Consider the following 27,391-nt stretch of genomic DNA (forward strand, 5'->3'; position numbering starts at 1 on the left):
GGGAGAACCCCACGGAGCCGGCAGCACGGCGCATGCGCCGAAGCTGGCCGGGGCTTTCGTCGCAACTAGGAAGCCGGAGCCCGGGAGCAGGAGCCCGGGAGCCGGAGCCGGAGTCGGAGCCCGAGCCCGAACCCGAGCAGCAGCGGAAGCGGCGGCGGTGGCGGCGGCCGCGGGGTTGGGGAGCCTGTGTGAGGAGGAGCTGGGGGCGGGTGGGGGGGGAGGGGGGAGAGTCTGAGGCGGCCGCCCCTGGCGGCGGGTTTGTTTATCCCGGGGAAGAAGTTTGGAAAGCCGGAGAGAGGGGACGAGGGAACGGGTGGGGAGGGAAGGAGGGATGCAGTACGGCGGAGGCGGCCGCCGCCGGGACTCGCCGCCGTCACCTCCGCCGCCGCCTCCGCCTCCTCCCGCTCCTCAGGCCATCTTCGCCGCCGCCGCCTCTTTCTCCTCTGCCGCCACCACCGCCGCCTCAGCATGAGAGGAGCCGCCGCCGGGACGCCCTGCCACCCCCCGCTGCCAAGCCCGGTAGGTCCGCCCCCCCACCCCCCCAGGCTCCAACGAGGCCCAAGCGTCTAGCCAGTGCCACCTGGATGCCTCTCCTCACCGAGACCCCACTGCCCCAGCTTCTAGACCCCCCCTCCCCCCCAACTCCTGTCTTTTCTCTCCCCTGCTCCTGATAGCCTCTTGGGGGAAGGGGGCAGCGTCCAGGGCCCCAGACTACCCTTCTCCGCCCCCTAACCCCCTCCCATGCTGACCTGACTACCTCTTCCAAGAACCAATTCAAGTACCCCCTTCCACACACAACCAGCCTTGTTTACCCAGGCCAGTCACCCTACCTCCCCCAATTAAATTTATCTATAGCCCCGTCAAACACATACACACACAGGCACAGCCTTCCTCTACCGTTTCAGGCCAACCCTGGTCGCCTGTTGGTTGGGCCAGATCTTGGTTTTCTCTGTTCTCATTCATGGCGCTCCCCAGTTAAGCTAACCCTGCCTAGGGGCCTTGATTATAGTGAGGGGTGGGTGGAAGGAAAAGGCCTCTGGTTTCTTCGTCTCCCCTCTTCTGTTCCTGAGCACTCCCCGCCCAAACCCCCAAACACCGAACTTCCCTCAGCCAACCCCTGGGTGTGGGGGTGGGACATACCTTAAGGTTCTTCCAGTTCCGATTCCTTCACCTAAGGGAATGGGATTTAAGAAAATGGTTTTAGTAACCTAGCACTCCCCCCTCCCCTTCCACATTTACATCTTTTCCATATTGCACCCCCTCTAGTTACTACCTTAAATACTGGGCCTCATAGGAATATGGAACCCCGATTAATGCCGGAACTGTTGGGAGTTTTAAGGTTTCTCAATTCATAGATCAAGTCATTTATTCAATCTTTCTGTATCGACTCCAGGTTCTCTTCTCTTTCCTCTTCCCTGCGTTCCCCTCCTCCCCCCCCCCTCTTCTTCCCCAGGGCCTAGCTTTTCATATCTTTAGCCCACTCTTATCACCTACTTCTTCTTAGTAACTGAATTTACTCTTTTATGCACTACAGATTTAAGTAATAAGAAGTTGCTGCTTCGAAAGATTGCCCTCTCTTCCTCCCACCCCCTCATGGGAAAGCCAGTATTGTAAACTATCATCATCCTGGGATTAGGTTTTAGTATCCGATAATTTAATCAATTCAAGGAGAGAGCAAGATGGGGACCTTGTCCCCATTCTCTTCATTCTTCACTACTCTTGACAAAGTTATGATTCATATTTGATATCACTAATTCCACTGGTATGGAACATAGAAGGCTTTAGTTCCCTGCATCAAAGTTAGGAAGAACCAGACTTCAGAGATGGAGCCTTGATGCAGAAGTACTTACTCACTTTGAAAATCAACTATTTATTGTTACATTTTTTGGTGAGAAAAATGAGAGCTTCAGTTCATGGGATTTTTGTGACTCCCCTGCAAAGGGCCAGTAATCCTTACTGCATATCTCCCCTTTATATGTCAAGTGTATAATAATTTTGTTTGCACTAGTGAACCTTAGTATATTGAGAATGTGGTTTGGTTGGTTACAGTGGCTTTTAGAACAATTTAAATTCCTCCAATTTTTAAAAAGATAAATTCTTCCTGGCAGTGTCTGTAGATTGATGGTTTTTTGGTTAATTCATCTAGACTCATTTTCCACTACCACATTCAAAACACCCTCTAACTACCACTCTGTTACTGGAACTTAACTACCATGTGTTTGCTCTTGCTTATCCCCCCTATCTGGAATGCCATTCTTCCTTTGTTCTGCTTATTCAAATTCTAATTGGCCTTTAATTCTCACCTCTTCCTTAACTCCTTTAGACATTGATCTCTGGACTGACTATACTAGTTATCATCTATACTGTACTATACTTTTTTTTCCCCAAGTGTTTTTCAGGCCAGGAAGTTTCCAACTTGTGCCCTTGAGATTTAAGAATATGAAAAGGTTCCTGAGTGAAATAGCCCTTCTTGGGGGGCAACTGCCATTTGTTACACAATTCAGAATTTCTAAGCCAGTAATTGGCCCAGAGATGTGTCTTCTTCTATGTAGATAGAGTTTAGGAGTTAGTGATAACTTGGAATGTTTCCTTCTGTACTTCACTTCACCTTACTCTTAAGGCCACTGCTGGAGAGAGTGAGCTGGAAGATTGAAATGAGGACGTATTTCATTATTGAAACACTTCTTAGTACTGTTGAATATAATTAAAAGTACTAATTTTTATTAGTTTTATTTGTTTAGGTATATTATGTATTAAACAGTCTTGGAAACCTAAACCCCAGGAACATTGTTTCTGTGAAAAATTGCACTTTTTAAAGAAAAGTTTTTGGATCACAACCTAAGTTTTAAAGAAGCTATGGGCATTCCACAACATAATTTTTCTTGCCTTGTCCTTTCAACAAGATTTAAGATACTTTAGGAAAGAAACATTTCATAAATTACTTTATTCCTACAGCTGGGATGTACTCATAGTTATTGAAACTCTCTTCTTTTCCACCAAATACCCAGACTGAAATAATTACTTATATGACTTCCAGGGGCTTCTTTTTGTTGAAACTACTTATTCAGTATTTCTACAATGTTTGTGTGCCCTAAAGATTACTTCTCCTTTTTCCCCCCATATTTTCATTTAGCTGGCAAAACTCTTGTAATAGTTTTTACTTATACTCTAGCAAGAAATTGTTTTTATGTGAAAAATAATGAATTACTGAGTATGATTTTGGTTTTTATTTAGGGGTGTCAAATGATTTATTAGGTTTTATTTTGAGTACTTGACTATTCTGGAATAAGAACAACAGATTGTGTTATTACATTAGCAAAATGGCTTTCCTGTTCCTCTACTATAATAGGGACAAAGATGAAAGCTACATAAAAATATCAATTCTAATATATTGAAAGAATATAACTGCAAATTCTCTCCTTGAGGAATCTGTTCTTGGATTTTCAATTTAATCTGCCAAGGCCAGTTATTTTCAATGGCTGTCCTTTTTTCTGTATGGAAGTTTATTGCATCAACAGATCTTATTTCTGTTTATTTCATTTTGAGATAAGTCTACAGTGTTAGTGTGATAGCAATACCCAGAATTTACATTGATAACTATTTTATTTATTATTCTATTTAGACTAACATGCCACTTTATTACATATTATACTTTGTTATCTAAAAATTTGTCTCTATGGTCAAATTTTGGTTGTGGCCTCAAGAGATTCTAAGCTAGGGGTTGGCCCATAGTATGTACTTAATATTTAATATACTTGTTGATTGGTGTAGGTCAATTAACTTTGATTTGTTCCTTGATCATGCCCTCTGAAATAACTATAGTTTACACAGAATAGTAGGTACATATGTGGGTCACTTTAAAAGTAATTTTTGAGTCTCCTCTATATACCTGCTGCTATGCTAGTCAAGATAAGAGTTCAAAAGAAACATGAGACAAAGACTCCTTCATATAGGTAGGAAAAACAAAAAATAAGTGTGTATATATGTACATATGTGTAGGGGGACATATAGTTTATACTGTGATTAATTTCATGGAGGGTACTTCCTCCATAGATGCATATATCTCTCCACCTATTTAATTATCTTCTTATGTATTTCTAATCCATATGCTTCAAAATCTTAATCTACCACACATACTTAAGGCCTTTCTCTAGCTAAATCTTTTAATATTTTGTGAGTTCCAAAGGAGCAGTTGGGCTATCTCTTTGACTTTTCGAATCTTATATCTGTTCTAAAGAGCATATGTTTATGTAACTTCTATTTGATTTCCACAAAAGCCCTATTTCATTACCTCATCTTCTTGCATGGAGCTGATCCTAGTTTGGTCATGAGGGATTAATTCTCTGGCTAGGATAACATAAATCAACATCACATATTCATATGATAAAATCCTAGAATAGGATATTATGATAAAGTGATAATTGTGCAATATAAACAGGTGCAAACTAGTCAGAGAAGAGAGTAGTTGATTTGGGCTATAGTTTCCGGGCCAAGAGGGAAAGGAGAACTTGACATGGGTTAGAATCAAGTTTTAGAGTTGCAACAGGGAATGAATGACCTTAGAGATCATTTAGTCCAGTCTCTTCATTTTATAATTAAGGAAACTACAAGATCATCTAGGCATTAAGTGGTTAAGCCAAGATTTAAATGACCCATGTCTTTTGACTCTCATTGTAGGGCTTCACACCCATGCCCTCTGACTCTAGAGTTTTTCTATTGTAACAGTTTTTTTGGGGGGGGAGGGGTAGAGGGACTAGAAGTTATGGTGTCAAAAATTGGCATAAGATCCATACACATTCCATTGTACTACTGGAAGGATATCTGAAACATGTCATTTTCCTGTCTGAAAGTAGAGCAATTAAAAAAAATTGCTTAGGATCTTGAATCATGTTTCTTGGATATTTCAAACCTTTAAAACTATATTATAAGCTTATCCCCTCCTCTCCAGCTTAATGCCTACTTAAAAGTTAGGAATAGCCTAAATTATTAGTTACTAGTAAAACCTAGTAATGGTAAGCATTGTGGTATACTGGAAAAAGGATGTCTGTCTTGGAGTTTTTAAAAAAAAAGATGTTGAGTTGACACATGATATGGAATTGTGGTTAAGTTACTTGAGTTGTCTAGGCTAGCAGTTCTAAAACTTTTTGGTCTCTATATTGCCTGTACTACTAAAAAGTTAGCCTTCCCTTTTTCCTCCTGTGGGTATATCTATTAATTTTTTTGTGGGTATATCTATTAATACTTATTATATTAGTAGAAACTAAAATGTTCTTGGTATTATGAAAACTGTTTTGACCTAAAGATACCCCTGAAAACTACTCAGGGACTTCCATGGGTTTGAAAATGGATTTTTTTGGCTGTTCTCAAAAATTACAAGTTGTAGTTAAGTATTGCTAGAAGGATTTTCTCTTTACATTTGGTGGGAACTTCAGTACTTGAGAGTGCATGCTGTGGGAACATATAGTTAAAACAGCCTTAAAACCTAGATTTAAGAAGGATGCTACTTGTAACAACAAATTCCTCAGTATAGCAGGTCAAAGAGTCATTTTCTTTTTTCAACTCAACCCAGCACCAGATACTTTTAGCTTTTACTCTTTAAAAATAAAAGTTTACATCCAGTTTATATTTGAGGCATTTTTAATTTATTCTGTCTCTTTTGCCTCTCAAGCATTGGGAGTTGGATTCAATGACGTTTTTTAGGCAAATAGTTATTGTTTGAGAAATTTCATGATTTTTTTCCCTTATACATTTACATTGTATTCAATAGAAGACTATAGATAACAGGTGTAATCTTTGTACTTGTTGCTTTGTACATCATTATTTAAAGTATGTTTGAACACCAAAAAGGGATGATAAATATTTGAGGTTATTAAATCTAATGATAGTAGTTTGGTATTCATATGTTTGGCTTATGTTCCAGAGACTTAGACTCAAACTTTTTTAGCCACCATTGGAATAGTCTTGTGATACAGGAAGACACATTTATCTATAGAGTCTAAAATTGTTTTAAAATTACCTAATTTTTTCTAGTACTACACATGACATTTCAAGTTTTATATTTGCCTTACCAATAGATGATAATCAGATTTTTTTTAAGGATTGAATATTAACCTTATGATCACTTTTTGTTGGAATTGAAAGAATTATTTTAAAAACCCTTACCTTTTGTCTTAAAATCAATACCCTATTGGTTCTAAGGTAGAAGAGCAGTAAGGGCTAGGCAATGGGGGTTAAGTAACTTGCCCAGGGTCACATAGCTGAAAGTGTCTGAGGCCAGATTTGGACCTAGGACCTCCTGTCTCTTGGCTTGGCTCTCAATCCACTGATATACCCCGCTGCCCTCTGGAAATTGAAAGATTTTTGATAAATATGGAAAAACTCTTTTAAAAAGAATTTTTTTCCTTTTTTTGTATACAGAGTTTTCCTTCATTGGGAATTTAGCTTTGACCTTACTATCTTTTTTTTTTCTTTTTACATTTTTTGTGTGATTAGACTATGGGAATAGATGATTTTGAAGAAAATAATCTTCAGAAGACTTGCTAACTATAATATTTTTTGAACAATATTTCAAAAAGGATACAACTAATTGTGTTGGATAATTACAGTGGAGCATGTATACATTTCATCTTATAGAGCAGCATTATAAAATGATGCTTATAAACTTTGTCTGAAATTGTTAGCTCATATACTACTTCAGGAATGTATCAAGATTGAATAAAAATTTCTCGATAATGAAGCAGCTTAAATGCCTTCAGTCAGTTATCCCTCTGTAGTCCGAAAATAGCTTAAAATATATAGTTCTTTACATTATTGGAACTTTTATTTATTACCATTCTACCTCAGTCTCATCTATAAAAATGGAATAGTGGTTAACCTTTTATACAAAAATGTTCAATTCATAAATTATGTTTTACTAAAACATGAACACATAAACTAAAGTATACTCCCAAAAATATGTGAGCAAAACGTCAGAAGAATGATTGTGACATAAACGGAAGCTATATAATCATATATATATATATATATATATATATATGGTATTACATGTAGTCTTAAAAAATTGTTTTAAACTCTTATCATCTATCTTAGAATTCATCAGTGCCAAGGTAGAAGAACATCCAGGTTTGAACCCAGCACCTCCTGTGTCCAGATTTGGCACATTATGCACTGAGCCACCTATCTGCCCTTATTCTATACTTTTTGGACCATGTTATCTATTGCGTTTAACCTGAGGTTTGTTAGTTTTTAATGTTGTCTTCATTTATGGTATTGTCAAGTGTGTATATTCTTTTGGATCTTCATTCTCTTCACTCTTGTCTATGTGTATATATTTCTTTGAATTTCTTAGGTGAAATAACTTTCATTCCTTTTGTATACCACAGTTTATTTAACCGTTCAACAGTTTATTCAATACTCAGTGGATACATAGCATATTTCTAAGTTTTTGCTATTGTAGGTCGTGCTTCTAGGAATTTTTTTATAGATTGATTATTTTTTCCCCTGGTAGTAATATCATTGAAGAATATTTAGTGGTGGGATTGGTGTAGTAAAGGGTATGAGCAATTATATAACTTGTTATATATAATTCTATGTTGCCTTCCAAAAGAATCAAACCAATTTATAACTCCATTGGCAGTGAATTAGCTTGCACAAGCATTAAATTTTAATACTGAGGGGGCAGCTGGGTAGCTCAGTGGATTGAGAGCCAGGCCTAGAGATGGGAGGTCCTAGGTTCAAATCGGGCCTCAGACACTTCCCAGCTGTGTGACCCTGGGCAAGTCACTTGACCCCCATTGCCTAGTCCTTACCACTCTTCTGCCTTGGAGCCAATACATAGTATTGACTCCAAGACAGAAGGTAAGGGTTTTAAAAAAAAATTTAATACTGAAACTTTCCAACAGGTAATAAAAGTAGATAATATATTAGAAAAATAGAATAGTATTAAATGGTTTTTGAGATTGGTACATGGAGTGAAAATGGCATATTTTGTATAGTGTTTTTTTGAAAATGGGTAGTAGTCTACTTATTTTGATATCAAAGATACCTATTCAACTTCATTTTCAGAAAAATGATGCCAAGTAAAACCTTAGCTGACTGCCATGCCATCATTGTATGTGGCATTTCAATTGTATCTTCTATGGAGTTTTTACTTCTGTTGCATTAAGAAAAAAAAGATAGAAAGGGAGGCAGCATGGTGCTGTGAAAAGAGTGACATAGAGTCAAAGAAAGGTCTTGGGATTTTACCTATGTGTAAAATTGGGCAAGCCAGATTCCATCTCTGAAGCTCATCTGTAAGATGTTTGGACTAGTCCCCCTCCAACTTTAAATCTGTGTCCTTTGCTTAATAGGATCAATAAAAATGGAATTATTTAATGGAGAAATTGAAGGAATATGAAGAAAGTTCTCATATTTACTCTCTTATTGACTTCTGGCCAACATTTAACTTCTCTAGACCTCTGATAATATATAAAATGAAAGGATTGAATTACCTTAACTCTCAAGTCACTTCCAACTTTAAATCCCAATTGGAAGAAGAGTCAAGTGAAGTGAGAACTGTACTTGAAAAGCCTTTCCTCTCTCTGAGTGAAGAAATACACAATGTATAGTTTAACAGAATGAGAATGGTGATGGAAACCTCATTGGCAAAAGAATTTGAACTTGTTTAAAGACCTTGCATACATTATTTCAGTAGACAGAAGCCAAGCATAGAGAGAGAATTGATTAGATTCCAACATATTAATGCAGGAACTTATTTCAGTAATTTGGCTAAATAGGGAAGAATAAAATGGAACACATTCTGGAGGGCATGGAAAGGGTTTTCGGTGATTTTCGGAGAGGCTTTTTATACTAGTCAGTTTTTTATGAAGGGTGGTGTCATATCTTTAAGTTCAGATAGCCAGTGATTGGTAGCCAGGAATCAGACAGTTAACTTGGAGATAATTGAGGAGATTTTAACCTGGGGATAATTTTGAGGAGATTTAGAGAATGGACGGCAGGAGAAAGCAAAGAAGAAAGATGTACAAAAAGGAAGTAGGTGAAAGGACATAATTTTCAAAAAGAATGCAAATATATAGGGATATGTGAACATTTTTGTAATACTGGCTATTTTAGCAAGGCAGTATTAAAATGAGCAGCTGGCAATGACATGGAAATAATCTTATGTCAGACTGGAAATTAGAGTGATATTCCTTAAAAACTAGATGTTGTCTGAACTAAAAAGAACATTTTCATCTTTTGAAAAGGCCTTCCAATAAAAGTGACTTTAACAGGTTTTTTTCTTAAGCTTAAAAAAAAAACCTTTAGAAAAGGATATTTTACAGCTTTCTTTTTAAATAATTTCATTTTATAAGATCCATGATTCCATATGTCTAACTTTAATTTCTCCAATTTGAGTTTAAACTAGGCTCTTTCCTTACATTTCCAGGCCTTCTTCCATTTTACTTTCCTTCTTACACTTTTTATTCCAGCCAAGTTGATCACCTGTTTCACATATCTTATCCTTGTCAGTTTACACAAATTGTTCCCCCGTGGCAGGAATGCTTCATTTATAGACTTTTGCCTCTTTAAATCTTTACTTCCTTCAAAACTTTGCTTTAGTTGCCACTTCCTTTGTGAAGCCTTTCCTGTTTTTTTGCCACTCCTTCCAGTTGTTAGTGCTGTCTCTCACCTCATATTGCCTTCTGTTACCTTATATGTAAACATGTTGTAACCTCCCTTCCACCCCCATGAGAGCTCCTTCAGGATATAGATTCTTCCCTTTTTATCTTTATATCCTCATCGCATATGTTGTGCTTTTTTGCACATTGTAGGTGCTTCATAAATATTTGTTGCATTGATTTTTTTTAGCTTTATTTCTAAGAATATACTTTTTTCTTATTTATCTGCTAAACCCCTCTTCTGTAACTGACTCAGTTGCTTCCTGAGTACCTAGATAGGCAAATGTTGTAGTTTTATATTTTTATGATTGACAACAGTTCAGGGTAAAGGTCATTTGCAATTTATTCAACAAAAATGTTAAGTATTTGTAAGAATAATGCTTTATATTTTGAATTTACAAAATTCTGTCATTTATTTTGTATAACTCTTCTAACACCTCTATGAAATAATATATTTATTGATATTTTACAGAGTAGGAAATTGAGGCCTAGAATTTTCAATGTCATATAGCCTCAACCTAAAACCATGTAATTATAAAGGCATTGTTATTTCAACTACATCAAATAGTTACTCTTATATTCGGGGTCCTTTCCTTGGCAATGGAAGGAAGGGGGAGGTGGAAAGACAAGATTGTGACCTCATACAAAAGATAAGCAGATAGTATAATTCAGAATAAAGCATACGTTCATATAGAACAGAACTATATATATATGTATATATATACATATGTAATTTTTTTAACCCTTCTCTTCCATTTTGGATGCAGAAGAGTGGTATGGGCTAAGCAATGAGGTTTAAGTGACTTGTCCAGGGTCACACAGCTAGGAAGTGTCTGAGGCCAAATTTGAATTTAGGACCTCCCATCTCTAGGCCTGGCTCTCAATTCACTGAGCCATCCAGTTGCCCCCACATAAGAACAATATTATGATAGTTCACTTCTGGCTAGGTGTGAGTTAGGGAAGACATCCTGAAAGAGATCATTTTTTTATCTGGACCATAAAAGATAGGATTCAAAAGATTGGTAAATAAGTGGAGAGGGCATTTCAGGCATAAGGAATCACATCAGTTAAAGGTCTAGAGGCAAGAAAGTAATGCCTCTTTTTGCAGAATAGGAAGTTGGGCTGGAGTAATCCCAAAGAAGAATACATTTGGAAATGTATGATAAAGTCAACTTGTTAGAGTTCCTTAAACACAAAGTAATAAATTATGAGGAGTGGGACAGCTAGGTACTACAATGGATAGAGAGGCAGGCCCAAAGTCAGTAGGATTTGGATTCAAATTTGGCCTTAGACATTACCAAGTTGTGTGACCCTTGCCAAGTCTCTTAACCCTTTTCCCTTAGCCCTTGCAAGCATTTTGTCTTAAGAGTTGTTACTAAGAAAGAAAACAAGGGTTTTTAAAAAAGTTATGAGTTATTTTGGTGAAGGAACTATACAGTACATATGCCTTAGAAACATTTTGACAGCTGTATAGAGTGATTTGGAGAGGAAAGGAAAAACTGGAACCAGCAAGAACATCAATCAAGGAGTCTTACTATTACAATAGTTTTGATACATGATGAGGACATGAACTAAGGAACTGGTGGTGAGGGCAAATATGAGGAATTTTATAAAGCTAGAACTGACAAGAATTGGTATGTGGGTGGTAAGAATGAGGGTAGAATCAAGAATATAAAATAGGGGGGAACCTTCCCCCCCAATATAGTAGTAAAGATCGTTGGTAGCATGGTAGTAGTTTCAGTAGAGTGGGATGGAAGGTTAATACAGGAGTTAATTAGTGGGCACCTAAGACAGAAGTTAAGGGTTTAAAAAAAAAAAAGAAACCATGAGTCAGTTATTAGAATGTAGAGGCAACCATGGATTAGATGAAGAATACAGAAGGGACTAGAGATTTGATAGATAAAGAAGACTGCCTCTTTCTTAGACACTGTATTAAAAGATAAGTGGATGAATGAAGATGAATGAGAATTTTGAGGTGTAGAGTCTTGTATATAAGGAAACATCCAAATGATGGTCTTGGTTTTTCTTAGAGGAAGTATCCTCATTTTCTCAGAGAAGGGAATGAAAACATCAGGGAAAATCAGTTGAGAGAGATAGAAAAAAATAGTTTGTAACAGCTCCTGTGGGAAGTATAAAAGTCAAAAGAAGAATGAAAAGATTACTGTGCAGCAGCAAGGTCCCAAATGAAATTAGGTAACACAGATTTATTTTGAATTTAGTTTACAGAGTTTTGTGACTTCCACAACTGATATTCAGCAATAATAGGTTAAGAGAAGGTGTATGATGGGGGTGACTCAGAATTGGCAGAGTGCCCGAGCAAAGGAATCCAGATAAGAGAACAGTATGATGTAGAACTGGGTAACTTCAGGGTCAAGAGTGTGAAGAGAAGAGAGTGAGGATAATAGGAATGATGGATTAAGAGAATATTGATGGAACTGGAGATGATAAGAATGAAGACTAGGTTTAAGGAGGTATGAGGCAGAGGGAGAAATTGAAGGATAGGAATTTATGGCAGAAAAAGGAAAACTTTAGGGTCCAACATAAAGCTGGGAAAATCATGAGTGATGAGATCTGAATTATGATTGCCTCTTTGGAAAATCTGTCATAACAGATGAGGTTGGGAGAACAGTGGAATATCAGTAAGTATATTGAAATTTCTAAGTATGAGGAAAGAGAAAGGATAAAAGAAAACCGATCCAAATACTTAAATGCTTGGAAAAGAAATGAGCCCAAAGGATTACAGCAACAAAGATGTGGACTAGGTGATGTAGATAGATGGAATGAATTTCAAAGGAGAGATTACACAGTAAAGAAAACAGAATGAAGATAAACAAGGGATACATTATTTTCGCCAGTGTCATGAGCTCCAGAACATGAAAATAATGGTGGAGAGGGGACAGGAATAAGCATTTATATAGTACCTACTGTGTGCCACTACTGTGCTAAGCACTTCACAAACATTACCTAATTTGAGAAGGTAAGGGATGATTAGGGCATGCATCTCTTCTGGGTAAATAAGTATACTTGATGAACATGTACCCCATTTGACCAGCTGTACATCTTTATCTGAAAGTGGGAATTAGAACACATGTCTAGCATGTAGAGCAAAGACTCAGCAATGAATGAAACTTTCTAGGAAGCTTAATTTCCTGATGTTTAGCCCTGATAGATCTGCTTAGGATCCCTTAGAATGTTTCCCTTGGAAGAAACCCGTAACTACTTACAATAGACATTCTGGTACAATGAATTGTAGGTACTGAATAAATGTTGTTGAATTGAAATACTACAGTGAAATTGAGGGGAATAAGAATTGAGAAAATACAATTTTATGTAGTGATTTGATCATTTGTAAGTTGAAAAAGTGTCAGTGGATTGATGAGGACCGACTTTAGTTTGCAAGAGTTTGTCAAATTCATTGGGTAAAATAGGGACATTGAATCATAGGGAATATATTTCTTTCAAACTGTAAGAAAAAAATAACATCTGACATAGGACCATGGTTTGTTTTTCAAAATATTTTCCCCTTTTCTAGTTCAGAATGCTAGGTCCTCATACAGAGCAAAGGTAAAAATTTCATCTTTTAGACAGTTGCTCTAATTCAGTACTATTTCATACCATTTCATTACTCTAGTTTATTTAGGTGCTAGGAATGAATTATGGCTTTATTAATATCTTCTGTCATTATCTGTATTAACTGATCAAAGGTTAAGATGTTTTAATAAGAGTGTGAGCTGTCAGGATTGGGAAAAATCCTGGTATTCTTAAATTATTTTAGTGAGCAGGACAATTTAATTTGGTATTGTTACCATCTAGTATTTATAAATGCCTTATGTTTCAATTAGATTGTCTAAAATAGGAATTGTTTCTTTTGTCATGTAGAATTTAGAGTAGTGATGGTCAACCTAACTAAGCTTTCTTGATTTAGAGTGCTCAATGAGGTAGCTTATAAGTTTACCCACCTATATTTTTGATAAAATATTTCCTTTAAAAAAAATAAACTTACTTTCTGTCTTAGAATCAATGTTAAGTGTCATTTCCAGGGTAGAAGAGTGGTAAGAGCTAAGCCTGTGATGGCGAACTTATGACACATGTGTCAGCACTGAAACACATGCCCATTTTGAACGACATGCGGCTGCATACAAAGAAGTATGGGGCCACATGCCAAGAAGGACTTTTTTTTTCCCCCTTGAAGTGACACTCTACCGGAGTTATGCTCAGTTTTTTGGTGAATTTTGACACAACACGCCCAGCTCAAAAGGTTGCCCGTCACTGAGGTAAGCAGTTGAGGTAAAGTGACTTGCCCAGGGTCATTCAGCTAGGAAACAGCTGAGACTGGATTTGAATCAAGGACCTTTTGTCTCCAGGCTTGGCTCTATCCCCTGAACCACCTTGATGATTTTTTCTTGTGATTAAGTCACCATTGATAATATGTTGCAGACTTAAGTTCACTATAGATTTCTCTATTGCCATTAGGATCACTCAAATTTTGATAGTTTGGAAACTGGTATTTTGTGATTTCCAGTGTAGAACATTATTATAAAAAATATTGTTTAAAAAAAAAGATTTTCGGTGTGGAATGGGGTGGGGAAGGGAGCAATTTTGGATTGCTGAAGATGCACTCCATCTTATACTCCCTTTGGCCTGTTAAGTCCTAGTCCCACAGGTTCTGTTGTATCACCCATTCCGTTGCATTTCATCATTTGGCCAATAGAACTCTTTTTCCACTTTCTTTTTCCTTTGTGGGTTGTTAGGGTGATCTCTCTTGATGAACTATGTAATCATTACTGTGTTATCTACAGATAATAGCATTTGGAAACTATTACCATTAATAGGGATACCATCTTCTGTTTGGATTAGGTACAGACATTCTGACTAGCATGCAAAATCTGTTTACACTTAGTTTGATAGTATTTGATGATTGCTGAAGAAAGCTGTCTCTTTAGTTTCATCTATTAGAGGATCTTGTATAATTTTCATGTGTAGGAGCCCCCAAGTTGGAGAATCTTTAGGACTATCATTTATGCTTTTATGAATCAACACTTAAGAAAAAATATCAGCCATTAATAAACACAGTAGTTTCTCGTATTCTTGGAAACTTTCAGTTAATTGTGTAATTGTTGGCCTACTGTAGAAAATTATGTGCTTTTTGATCAGGGTGCCTTTATTATAATTTTATAAAGATAAAAATGTGGGCCTTTGAGTTAGTACTCTTGATCTCTTTTTCTCTCTTTTGCGACTAATAATTCTATTTGTGATTTTCCCCAATACTATCTTCCTCTGTATTTCTTTCAAATTTTTGGAAATGAGATCTCTCAAAGCTTTTTTCAGTGTTCACATAATTTAATCTAGAGTTCATATAGCAGATTGGGAACTGAGTCCAAATGTAGTGATTCTGTTTTTCTTACTGACTGGATTAATTATTTGTAAAATTTGTTATACCTGTTCCTTTTTTACATATTCATTGAAGACCTTCAAGTTGCATCTCTAGTGAGCTTTGGAATGATCTGGTTTACCTGGATATTTTGAAAATGGGGTAATAGTCTATAAAACTATTCTTCTCCTGCTTCATGATATGGCAGTGAATCTAATTTCTCCTTTGTGATGCTGGGGAGTACAAGGTCTAATAATAATAATAACTTTTAAAAATAGCATTTATATAGCAACTGCTATGTACTAGGGACTGTGTTAATGCTTTACAAATATCTCAATTGATCCTGACAATAACCATGGGAGGCAGAGCTATTATTATCTTCATTTTACAGTTGAGGAAAATGAGTTATATAGGTTAAGTGGCTTGCCCAAGTTCTCACAGTTTGTGTCTGAGGCTAGATTTGACATCTAGTCTTCCTGATTCTAGGCCCAGCGTTCTGTCTGCTGGCCTATATACATGAATATAACCCCTAGCTTCCTATACATGAGTATAAGATAAGTACAGTTCTAGCAATAGACTGTTTGCTTTCATAAGATTCACAAATTCTTTGATCATGAATCATAGAAAATTTAAAAAATGTCCAAAATAAGTTTCAGTCATATTAAGTACTCTCCTACTTTGTTAGTGATATTGACAGAGTAGTGGAGGTCCAGGTGGGATATAAAACATGTTAAGAAATTATGTATGTAAACTTTAGACTGACTTTCAAAATATTATCATATGATAAAATAATACACTATGAAAAAAGTTGAACTATATGCATACTAATTAGCATTTTGTTTTACATAAAACAAAAAAAATGTCCTTAAGTGGTAGAATTGAGTCATAGGTTTTCAATGGAGGATGAAAAAAAGATGTTGAGAGAGTTAGTTTAATTGTTTGCCAAGATAAAAAATGAATTTTTTTTCATGGATCACTTACTTATATAATGTGGCAATACTAAAGATGAGTATAAGCAAAAAGATCATCCTGAAGAAAGAAAATGGTAACTTATGTGCCTCTCTATACTTTTTTTTCTTTTTAGAATCATTACTGTATTGCTTCTAAGGCAGAAGAGAGGTAAGAGATAGGCAATTGGGGTTAAGTGACTTGCACACAGCTAGGAAGTATCTGAGGTCAGATTTGAACCCAGGAGCTCCTGTTTCTAGGCCTGACTCTCAATCCACTGAGCCACCTACATGCTCTACCGTATGTTTTTTAGAGATGGAGAAGATTCTCCAAGAATGATTCTCAATTTTATGTGGTGGTAGAATCTGTCAGTTTTAACAAAGCATTGGCAGAACCCTTTGGAATAAAAACTAGAAGAAGCAGCTAGGTGGCACTGGGCTTGGTTAGAACACTGGGCCTGGTATTGGGAAGACCTGAACTCAAATCCAACCTCAGATGTTCACTAGTTGTGTGACCATGGATAAAACGCTTAACTTCTATTTATCTGAGTTTCCTAAATCATAAAATGGTGTTTGTTTATTGTTGTTGTTATCTAAAATAATTTTTAATGCCTATTAACAAACAACATAAGGTTTTTACTAAAAAAAAGTTTGTGGTATTTCAGGGTTCCTTGTGGCGCAGCTTGAGAAGTGCTTCTGCAAATCAAGTCAAATATATTTTCTTTTCTTTTTAAGTTATAGACATAGAGAGAATATTGGAAAATATGGTTTAGGAATAAGAAATGAGTCCAAAAGTTCATGTCTATCATATAAGCACCTCCTATGTGCCAAGCACTGTGATTAGTGCTGAGGACACAAAAGGAACCAAAAGATAGTCCCTTTTCCTCAGAGAACTTACTACAGTCTAATGCGGGAGACCATATGTTATATAACATGTTATATATTATATTTGTTATATGTTATGTAGCAAGATATATATATTATGTATATATATATATGATGAATAGGAAATAATTAAAATAATATGAAGGTACTGAAATTAAGAAGTTTTGCCAAGAGATAGGATTTTAGTTGAGACTTACAGGATGATAGATATGTCAGTTATCACAGTTGGAGAAAGAAGAGTGGTCCAGGCATAACAGCCAGCCAAAGAAAGTGCTTGAAGCTGAGCGATGGAATTAGAATATAAACATAATTTTTATGGAAAACAATTTTTATTTTAAAAAACACATAGAAAAAACATTCAGTATATATTCAATTAATGTTTGACTTGAGGCTTTTGATGGAAAAGACAAATCTGACCAAATAAAGATAATTTAACAAGTAACAGTATATATGCTAGTGGTAATTCTTTCCTCTTTAAATTTGAAATAAAGTAACTATTCTAAGTATTTTGGAAATATTATTTCATTTGATCTTCCCAACCACCTTGAGAGGTAGGTTATTATCCTCTTTCAGTTGAAGAAAATGAGGCAAACAGAGGTCAAGTGACTTACCCTGGGGTCACACAACTAATAAATGTCTAAGGCTGTGTGCATTGGTTCCAAGGCAGAAGAGTGGTATGGACTAGGCAAGTGTAGCAATAAGATTTGCCCAGAATCACATACATGGGAAATGTCTGAGGCCAAAACATGCCCCTTTTTAAACTGAGCCAAATTATTTGTTTTCTATTAAGAATTTTAGTTACAAATTTTTCTCAAAACAAATGTGCTTCATAAATAAAAAAAAATTGGGGTTTAGAGGGAATACTTAATCCTATGGCAAGCTAGGTGTTGCAGTAGATAGAGTGCTCCTGGGGAAGTCACTTAACCCTGTTTGCCTAAGTTTCCTCATCTGGAAAATGAGCTGGAGAAGGAAACCACTTCAGGATCTTTGCCAAGAAATCTCCAAATGAGGTCACAAAGAATCAGATATGACTGAAAAATGACTAAACAACATATTTAAGCCTTCCAATATAAAAACAATTTTGTTAGCCTGGTTTTCTTTTCCAAATTAAGACTTATTTGTGCCAATTAAGATGCTTTGTTAACAACTAAACAAATTCAGAAATAGTCTGTTTGGAAATTACTAAGCTAAATCCATTAGGTTTCTCAAAAGAATTTCTCCACATTTGGTCATTTTCCTTTGTTGTGTTTAGGGACATTAAAATAAATGCATGATAAGTTAGAATGTATGTAATTGCTAGTTTATTATTAGTTTTTAAAGTAAAGTTTATAAACATCTTTCATTATTAGCTTAATGAATTAGAGAAACTCCATCTCTGAAACAAAGGAAGATTTATTTTTTACTTTTTAGTAAAAATATCTGAGAAAACATATTTTCATGTAATATTAGAGAAAATATAATGAACAGCCTTGGTGTTAGGAAACCTAAATTTAAATCCCAGCACTACCACTAGTTGACTTTGTGAATGTTTAGTTTTCTCCCCTGAAAAAATGAGGGCATATGACTTAAGATCTCTGTCCTCCCTTTATTTTTTTGGTTTTAATTAAAATAAAATTTAAAGAAATACATTAAATTTGTTTAGAAAATGCATATATGGTATTCTAAAAATTATACATTATTAGTATGTGTTTCATAGTAGTTTTACTGTATTGTTCTTTAAGTACTGTAATTCTCCTGGTTCTGCTCATTTTCTTTCTATCCCTGGTGCTTAGTACAATCCACAGCATGTATAGGATTGATTTTGCTCTATGTGTGAAGTTTAGTTCACACAATTCTAGATTTATCCGAGTCCTTCCCTTTTGTAATTTCTTTTTTCTTTTTCTTTTTTTTTAAACCCTTACCTTCCATCTTGGAGTCAATACTGTGTATTGGCTCCAAGGCAGAAGAGTGGTAAGGGCTAGGCAATGGGGGTCAAGTGACTTGCCCAGGGTCACACAGCTGGGAAGTATCTGAGGCCAGATTTGAACCTAGGACCTCTCGTCTCTAGGGCTAGCTCTCAATCCACTGAGCTACCCAGCTGCCCCCTCCCTTTTGTAATTTCTTAAGGGAAACTGATATTCCATTTATGTTTGTTTTCCCATTTGGTTCTATCCCATTTTATAGATGAGAATATAAAGTTGAGAGCTCAAGTAAATGCATAAACCAAACTGATACTAATTTAACCTGGTTTCTTTTCTAATTTTTGTCATTATTTTAGCATTGTTACTATAATTGTTTTGAGGGAAGATATTAGATACACTTTTGAAATGTATTGTTTGGGGTTAGAGGTTCTCTTGCAGAGATTAATAGTGCTTATTAAGTGCAGTGGGCTGCAAAAATGCCTCTTGCAAAAGCAAGAGTCTTGCTAGTAGCTTTCATAGCTTCTAAGGCCCCATTTTGGACTACTACTAATAAAGATGAGTGGAGTTTTTAGAGGCATTTATACTGATAGTATGCAATGATAAATGCTTGAATGTTACTAAGGAAAGAGAAAGCTGAATTTGAAAACTAGTCTAAAAATCTCAAAAAGGAAACTTAGTTTGAATTTACTTAATGTAGGTAGTGATTTGCAACCTATCAAAAATGTATTTAATTTAGTTTTATTTATCTTGGGTAGTGATTTGTAACTCTCTAAGGAGAGTTATAAGGGTATCTCAATCAAGATATACCTTGGGCTTTTATCATTTTGGCCTTCCCTTGCTTTCTTTTCTTTTCTTTAAAAAAAAAACCAATTCTTCCCTTCCATCTTAGAGCCAAAAGATGGAAGAGCTGTAAGGGCTAGGTAATGGGGGTTAAGTGACTTGCTCAGGGTCATATAGCTAGGAATTATCTTAGGCTAGATTTGAACCGAGGACATCCCATCTCTAGGTCTTGCTCTCACTGAGCTACCTACCTGCCCCCTGGTCTTTTTATTTTCAACAAAATACTTAATTTCTCTAAGCATATTAAGTCAACAAATGTACATAGAGGAACATACTGGATACTTAGTCTTTCACATCACCCATTCACACACACAAACTTTCTCATGTGTATAGATATAGTACAATTTCATTTTAAAATGATCTTGAATTCATGGTAGCTTTTTTTGCCATGTAGCTTCTTAACAGAATTTTATTTATCCTTAATTTTATTTTTTTTCAAAGATACTTTATTTTCCCAATTATAATTAATAACAATTTTCAGTATTTTCCAAAGTTATAAGATCCACATTGTTTTTTTCCCTTCCACCTCTCGGAAATAGTAAGCAATTTGATATAGATTTACACACACAATCAAGCACAATATACTTGCATATTTATCATTGTTGTAAGAGAATACTCAGAACCAAAACCCCAAAATAAAATCATCAATAAACAAATATAGAGGATACTATGCTTTGATCTGCATCTTATTCCCAATAGTTCTTTCTCTGGAGGTAAATAGCATTCTTTGTCTTAAGTCCTTCAAAATTGCTGAAAGTAGCCAAGTCTTTCACAGAATCAACAGAATTCTAATACTAGAACTCTTACTTTTCTAATTCTTTTAGCCTTAAAATAAAACAGGGACCTTGAATACTTGAAAATGAAGGGACTGGGGCACAGATCAGTGACTTAAGAGCCATGCCTAGAGATGGGAGGACCTAGGCTTAAATTTATCTAGCCTTAGACATTTCCTAGCTTTGTGACTGTGGATAAGTCATTTAACCTCCATTTCCTAGCCTTTACCACTCTTCCTTGGAACCAATACACAGTATTGATTCTAAGGTCTTCTTCCTTGAAACCAATTCACAGTATTGATTCTAAGATTCAAGGTCAGGGTTTAAAAAAACATAGAGGGATAAATAGCCTTATAGGATTTATGGTTTAGTGGAAGGATTGTGTTCAAGGACTATCATTTGTATTTACTAGTCTTGTAACTGGGTATTAGTTATTTAACTTCTCTTAATTTGCTTTTTCGTCTGTCAAACTGGATAACACTATACCATGATCCAGAGTGGTAGTGGATAAAATTGAAAAGCACTAAATGTGAGCATTATTTTAATAATCCTTCAGTTTAAGTGTAATCTTTAGAATACATTTTGATGACCCTTAGTCATCAAGAATGGGTCAGATTTTAAAATTATATTTAAGTAGGCAGTCATGAGATCATTCATTTAAAGCTGGGGGAGAGACCTTAGTTATTTAATTCAATGCTTTACTTTTCCAGATGAGGAAACTGAGGCCTAGAGAAGTGAAATTTTCTGATAGACTTAAGTAGGTGATCCTTGATTTGACTCCAGGTTATTTGACTTCAGATCTGGTACTGGCCAAAATTAAAATTCTCCCAATTAAGAGGATAAGCTTTGGTTGTCTGGAAAATTTACTTGGAAAAGCTCATTCCCTGATATTTAACTTAGGTCACAGCTGCTTTTACTTCACTTTTTTTTTAAGGAGGTGAGTGGTGAACTATATGTTATTTTTTAAAACCTTATTTTCTATCTAGTAACAACTCTATGACAGAAGGATATGGGTTAAGGCAAATGGGATTAAGTGACTTGTCAAAGATCACACAGCTAGGAAGTATCAGGTCATATTTGAAGACAGGCCCTCTCCATTCAAGGTCTGGTTCTCTATTGTGCCACCAACTTGCCCCATTATTTATTTTTGAGAAAGCTTGTACAATAGTTGCCACTAGATGTGGATGTCAGTGTTTTGATAATTTCAAAAAATAACTTTGCAGTTTGCATTTCTATTTCTATTGCATTCCAGTCTCATAACCTTGAAGTCATCCATAGTGCTTCACTCTTCCTCACCTCTTATATCTAATCAATTGCATTTGTTCTCTTTTCTCTCCTTAGCTGACTTCCATCTCTGGTTTGAGCCTTTGTTACCATTTATCTGGACTTCTGGAATAGCCTCCTGGTTTTTTGTTCTTCCAGAGTCTTCCTCTACTTCAAATAATCTTGTGCCAGATGGATCTTTACAAAACACTGGTCTGCTTATGTCACTCTCCTGTTTAAAAGCTAACATTGCCTTTGGCATAAATTGAAAGCTCCAGTGTTTGGCATTTAAAGTCCTTTACCATCTGGCTCCAACCTATCATTCCAGATTTATGTCATATTACTCTTTTTAATACATTCTGGATTCTACATGGGATGGCTCACCAAATTTCTTGTATAAACTACTCCTTCAACCTCAGTACCTTTACCCAAGCTGTCATCCATGCCTCAGATGTTCTCTTTCCTCATTTATGCCCCTTGAAATCTTCGTGCTTAGCTCACATGTTAGCTCCAAAGGCACACCTTTATGGAATTTCCCATTATTCAAAGTTCTTCCCCCAACACTCCAGCTTTCAAAAAAATTGTTTATTTATAAGCATTCCTTTTTTAATTTTCAATTCCAAATTCTCCCTGTTGCTCTCACCTGCTGAAAAGGCAAGCAATAAATCAATTATACATTTGGAATCACGAAAAACATTTCCATATTAGCCATGTTGTGGTAAGAAAATTATACTTCAATTTGCACTTGGAGTTCGTTGGTTCTTTTTCTGCAGGTTAAGAACATTTTTTTCTTCATTAGTTTCTTGGAATTGTCTTGGATCATTGTATTTGATCAGAGCAATCATATATGGTTCACAGTTGATCCTTATAACATTGCTGTAATGTATACAATGATCTTATAGTTCTCACTTAACTTTTTGTCAATTCATATAGGTCTTGACATTTTTCTGAAATCATTCCCCTCATCATTTCTTATAGCACAAGAGTACTACTCTCTTACAGTTTGGCTAGGTGGCAGGTTTACGATTACATTACCAGGTTTGGAGTCAGGAAGATTCATCTTTATGAGTTTGTATCTGGTCTCTGACACTTAATAATTGTGTGACCATGGGCAAGTTACTTAACTCTGTTTGCCTTAGTTTCCTCTTCTGTAAAATGAGCTGGAGAAGGAAGTGGCTAAACCACTTCAGTGTCTTTGCCAAGAAAATGCTAAATGCGGTCATGAAGATTTAGACCGAACTGAAAAATGACTGAACGAGAACAAAAACTATAATCTTATGTCATAGTTTGTTAAATTATTTCCCCAATTGATAGCATCTCCTTGATTTCCAATTCTTTGTCACCACTAAAAGAACTGATATAAAAATCTTTGTATATATAGCTACTTTTGAATTTCCTTTGATCTCTGGAATGCAGACCAAGTAGTAGTATTGCCAAGTTAAAGAGTATCCTCTTTATACCTGCTTCCAAATTGTTCTTCACAATGGTTGGACCAACTCATCACTCAGTCAACAATTCATTAGTATATCTATTTTTCATCATCCCCTTCCCCCTCAGCATTTATCATTTTTGATGAGTGTGAGGTGATACCTCATAATTTTGATTTGTATTTCTCTAAGTCAGTAGTGACTTAGAGCATTTTTATATGACTAGATTTTTATATGACTATAGCTTTGATTTTATTTTTTCCTAAAAACTGCCTGTTCATATGCTTTGACCACTTATCAATTGAGGAATGATTCTTACTTTTTATAAGTTTGACTCCTCTATGTATGGGAAATGAGAACTTAATCAGAGAAACTTTCTGTAAAGATTTTTTTGTTATTCGATTGTCTATGGTACTTTTTAGGTCTGTTTTTGCTTTTGCTTTGTCTGAGATCATGGTTGCTCTCCCCACCCCACTTGAGCCCTTTTTTTAACTTTTGCTGAAGCATATTAGATTCTATTCCAGCCTTTTCTTTAAACTCTTTGTGTGTATTTTTGTTTTGTGTGTCTCTTGTAAACAACATATTGTTGGATTCTGTTTTCTAGTGCATTCTACTATCTGTTTCCATTATGTGTAAGCTCTTCTCATTGATATCAACAGTTATGATTACTGTTTCCCTCCATTCCTTCTTATTTTGTTCTTCTCTCTTTTTTTACTGCCCCTCCTCAAAAAGTCTTTTTTGTTTCTAACCACTGCCTCCCTTAATTCACTTTCTCCTTTTTCATTCTCCTCACATCTTTCATTTCTTTCCTTTTCCTTTTATTTCCTTATTGAATAAGTTTTTTTAATTTTTAAAATTTATTTTATTTTCAAATGTTAATTATATAGCTGTATATAATGTTCTTCGTTTGGTTCTACTTGTTTCACTTTTCATTACTTCACATAGATCTTTCCAAGTTTTTAAAAAATTAAACTGCTCATCATTTCTTATGTTGTAGGTAAGTTAGAAAAGAAGAATGTGTGTTTGTGTGTGTGTGTGTATGTTTGCACCCACACCTTCTATCTTTGAACCAATTCTGATGAGAATGAGGTTTCCTCCTGCATTGTCTGCCACCCCCATTTTCCTCGACACTGTAAAAGCTCTTCCTTATGTACTTCTTTTATGTGTTATACTTTTCACCATTCTGCTCTTCCATGTCCCTTCTCCCACTGCATCCCTCTTTCTCACCCCTTCATTGTTTGAGGGGGAAGATCATTCTAACATAATAGACTCAGAACCATTCCCTCTATGTAAACTTAAAAAGAAAAATCCTTATTTTACATTTGAGAATCAATACTGTGTGTTGGTTCCAAGACAGAAGAGTGAGGCAAGGGGAGGTAAAGTGACTTGCCCAAGGTCATAGAGCTAAGAAATGTCTAAAGCCTGATTTGAATCCAGAACCCTCCTGTCTCTGGACTTGGCTCTCAGTCCACTGAGCTACCTACCTGTCCCCTTCTGTAAACTTTCAAACTGCACCAATAATGATAAAGTTCTTGGGAGTTGTATGTATCATAATCTCAAATAGGTATGTAAGCAGTTAACTCTCTGAGTCTTGTATGAGTTTTCTTTCATGCTTAGCTTTTTAGGCTTCTCATGTGTCTTATGTTTAAATATATTTTCTATTCAGTTCGTTTTTTTCTTTTTAAATTAGGATTGCTTTGAGTACCCACTTTTTCATTAAATGTCCATTTTCCCCTATGAAATGATAGTACTTTATTTTGCTAGATATGTTACTGATGGCTTATAAAACCTAGCTTCTTTGCTTGCTGAAATATATTTGGAGACCTCTGCTTCTTTAAAGTAGAAATGGCTAGGTCTTGTGTTATCCTGGTTGTGAATCCATGATATTTGAATTGTTTCTTTCTGGCTGTTTGCAGTGTTTTTTCCTCAACCTGAGAATTCTGGAATCAGGATCTTATATTTCTGGGAATTTTCATTTGGGGTCTCTTTCAAGAGATGATCAGTAGATTTTTTCATTTTTTATTCTACCTTCTGAATCTAAGATATTGAGTCATTTTTCTTGATAAGTTCTGGAAGTAAAATGTCTATGCTTTTGATCATGCCTTTCAGGTAGTTAAATAATTTTAAAATTATCTTTCCTTGATTTATTTTTCAGTTCAGTTTTTTCCCCAATGAGGTATTTTAAATTTTCTTTTATTTTTTTCATTCTTTTAACTTTTATTTTTATTACTTCTTGATGTATCATGGAGTAGGAATTATTTTCTTCAGTAAGCTTTTATACCTCTTTCTCCATTGGGCCACTTCTGCTATTAAGTAATTATTTTCATCAGTACATTTTTGTACCTCTTTACCATTCAGTCAATTCTGTTTTTTTGAGGTTTTTTTTTTTCATTTTTTTGGCCTCTTTTACAAGCTTTTGATTTTTTCTTCATTTTTCTTATTACTCTTATTCTTTTCCTAATCTTTCCTATATCCCTCATCAATTTTTGGAGTTCTGTTAGGAATTCTTGTTGGGTTTGTTTCGAATTAGCATTTTTCTTTGAGGTTTTGTTTTTAGGTGTTTAATATTGTTGTATTCTTGAGGTTGGTCTTGGTCTTCCCTACCCAGGGAATCTTTGAATTTTATGTTAAGGTTTAACTCTTCTCACCTGGGGTTGGGGAGGTACTTTCTGTCTCAAGCTTCATGCTTTTTAGTGTTGCTGTTTTCAGAGCTTGTTCTGGTGATCTGCTAGTTTTTTTGTTTGTTTTTGTTTGTTTTGTTTTGGTTCCAAGGTAGTGTGATTTGGGGAGAAGTATGGTCACTGTTTTCCTGGTCTGGGCTCTGATCTTTACCCAAGAAAGGTCCCTGCTCCCCTGAAGCCTCTCCTGAGGACCTCTTAAGGTTTCTTAGGTCAGAAAAAATCTTTCATCTTCACCTTTTATTGGTGTTATTTTAAAATTAGAGTTCAGCTGGGTTACTTGCTGCCTTTAATCCACTGTCTTAGTTCACATTTTTTAAAAATTTATTTAAGCTTTCTTTCCTTTTTTTTCCTTTTTAAACCCTTCCCTTCCATTATGGAATCAAAAGCAGAAGAGCAGTAAGGTTTAGGCAATTGGGATTTTGACTTGCCCTGGGTCACACAGCTAGCCTATGTCTGAGGTCCCATTTGAATCTAGGTCTGCCTCTCTATGAACTGAGCTACCTAACTGCCCCTATTTTAGACTGAGCAAATTTAGGCCATATTTACATGTTTCATCTATCACATTTTAAAAAATAAGCTTAACAGATGAGAAATGAATATATATGTATTCACTCACAGATGGAACCCTTTTCAATGTTGTCCTTTCGATACCTAAATTTTGTTAAAAATGAGTAATAGTGGCTTTTATTAACCACCAGAAGTTTATAGAGTTTAATCTATAAGATCTTTAAGGAAAAGACCTTAGAAATTATCTAATCTAACAGTACTTTTTTTTTTTAGGAAACTGTGGTCCATATTGGTTAAATGAATTCATCCAGTTTCACTGCTTTTATAGAGACTAGATTGGGGAATTTAAACTTTGGAATTTGTTTTCTTCAAATTCAGTTCTTTTCTTGCTTTAATTCCTAAGTTAGAAAATTTATAAACTACTTTGCTTTTATGAATCTGTTTTCATATGATATTGATGGTTCATTTTTGTATTCATAATGTAGTCGTTTTATCATACTTTGTCTTTAAAAAAAGATTATTGACTGCATATTTTTGTCTATTGGTCCCTTTTACCTTTTTATTTGGAAAGAGGCCTTTTATGTTTAAGTATTATAGCAACATATTTTTTCTAGATTTGAAACATTTACATTTCATGTAGCTCTTTTAATTTCTTTTTCAGCATTTAAGATACTGTTTTAATATTGGATAGCTATAGAACCAAGATACTAACTGAAATTCATTTTTTTTTAATTTTGCTAATACAATTTCAAGGTATCAGGATAAAAACATTCCTTTGCTTTATTTTTACATTGCCTAGTCTAATGGTTTGTATATGGGTAGTACTTTAAATACGTGGTTTTAAAATAGAATAATAGTAGAAATATTTGTTTTATTTTGTTATTGTTAACTATTTTTAGTCCTTTAAGTTCTGTTTGTGTAGTTGGATCTTTAGTTTTCATCCTTTGCTTTTTTTATGCATGAGTTAATTGCTGAAGTTGTATTAAAATAATTTAATTTGTAGGTTAGATAAAGAAATTATTTATAATAGTATTTCTGTTAGCAATTTAAAAAATGATAAAGGATCCTCATTATGTGTTATATGAAAGAAAATTAATTCATTAAGCTAATAGTGATGAAATTATTTACAAAATGTTTGTA

The 27,391-nt window shown here is 35.3% G+C and overlaps 1 protein-coding gene across 3 annotated transcripts in view; it reads left to right on the forward strand.

Moving 5' to 3' along the window:
* The first annotated feature begins 322 nt into the window (after nucleotides 1-322).
* The window catches only part of SPOPL (speckle type BTB/POZ protein like), an 81,031-nt gene continuing 53,962 nt past the window's right edge, over nucleotides 323-27,391 (forward strand). For 2 of the 3 annotated variants that reach the window (XR_008911176.1, XM_016433614.2), the window contains exons 1-2: nucleotides 323-519; nucleotides 16,112-16,146. Coding sequence is in view for 1 of the 3 variants with exons in the window: in XM_016433614.2 (XP_016289100.2) it covers nucleotides 469-519; nucleotides 16,112-16,146 (86 nt within the window). In the remaining 2 variants the exon portion in view is untranslated. The remainder of the gene's footprint in view (nucleotides 520-16,111; nucleotides 16,147-27,391) is intronic. The other variant, XR_467421.3, reaches the window with a different exon arrangement.

Source organism: Monodelphis domestica, chromosome 4 (assembly GCF_027887165.1).
Source record: "Monodelphis domestica isolate mMonDom1 chromosome 4, mMonDom1.pri, whole genome shotgun sequence".
Taxonomy (NCBI): domain Eukaryota; kingdom Metazoa; phylum Chordata; class Mammalia; order Didelphimorphia; family Didelphidae; genus Monodelphis; species Monodelphis domestica.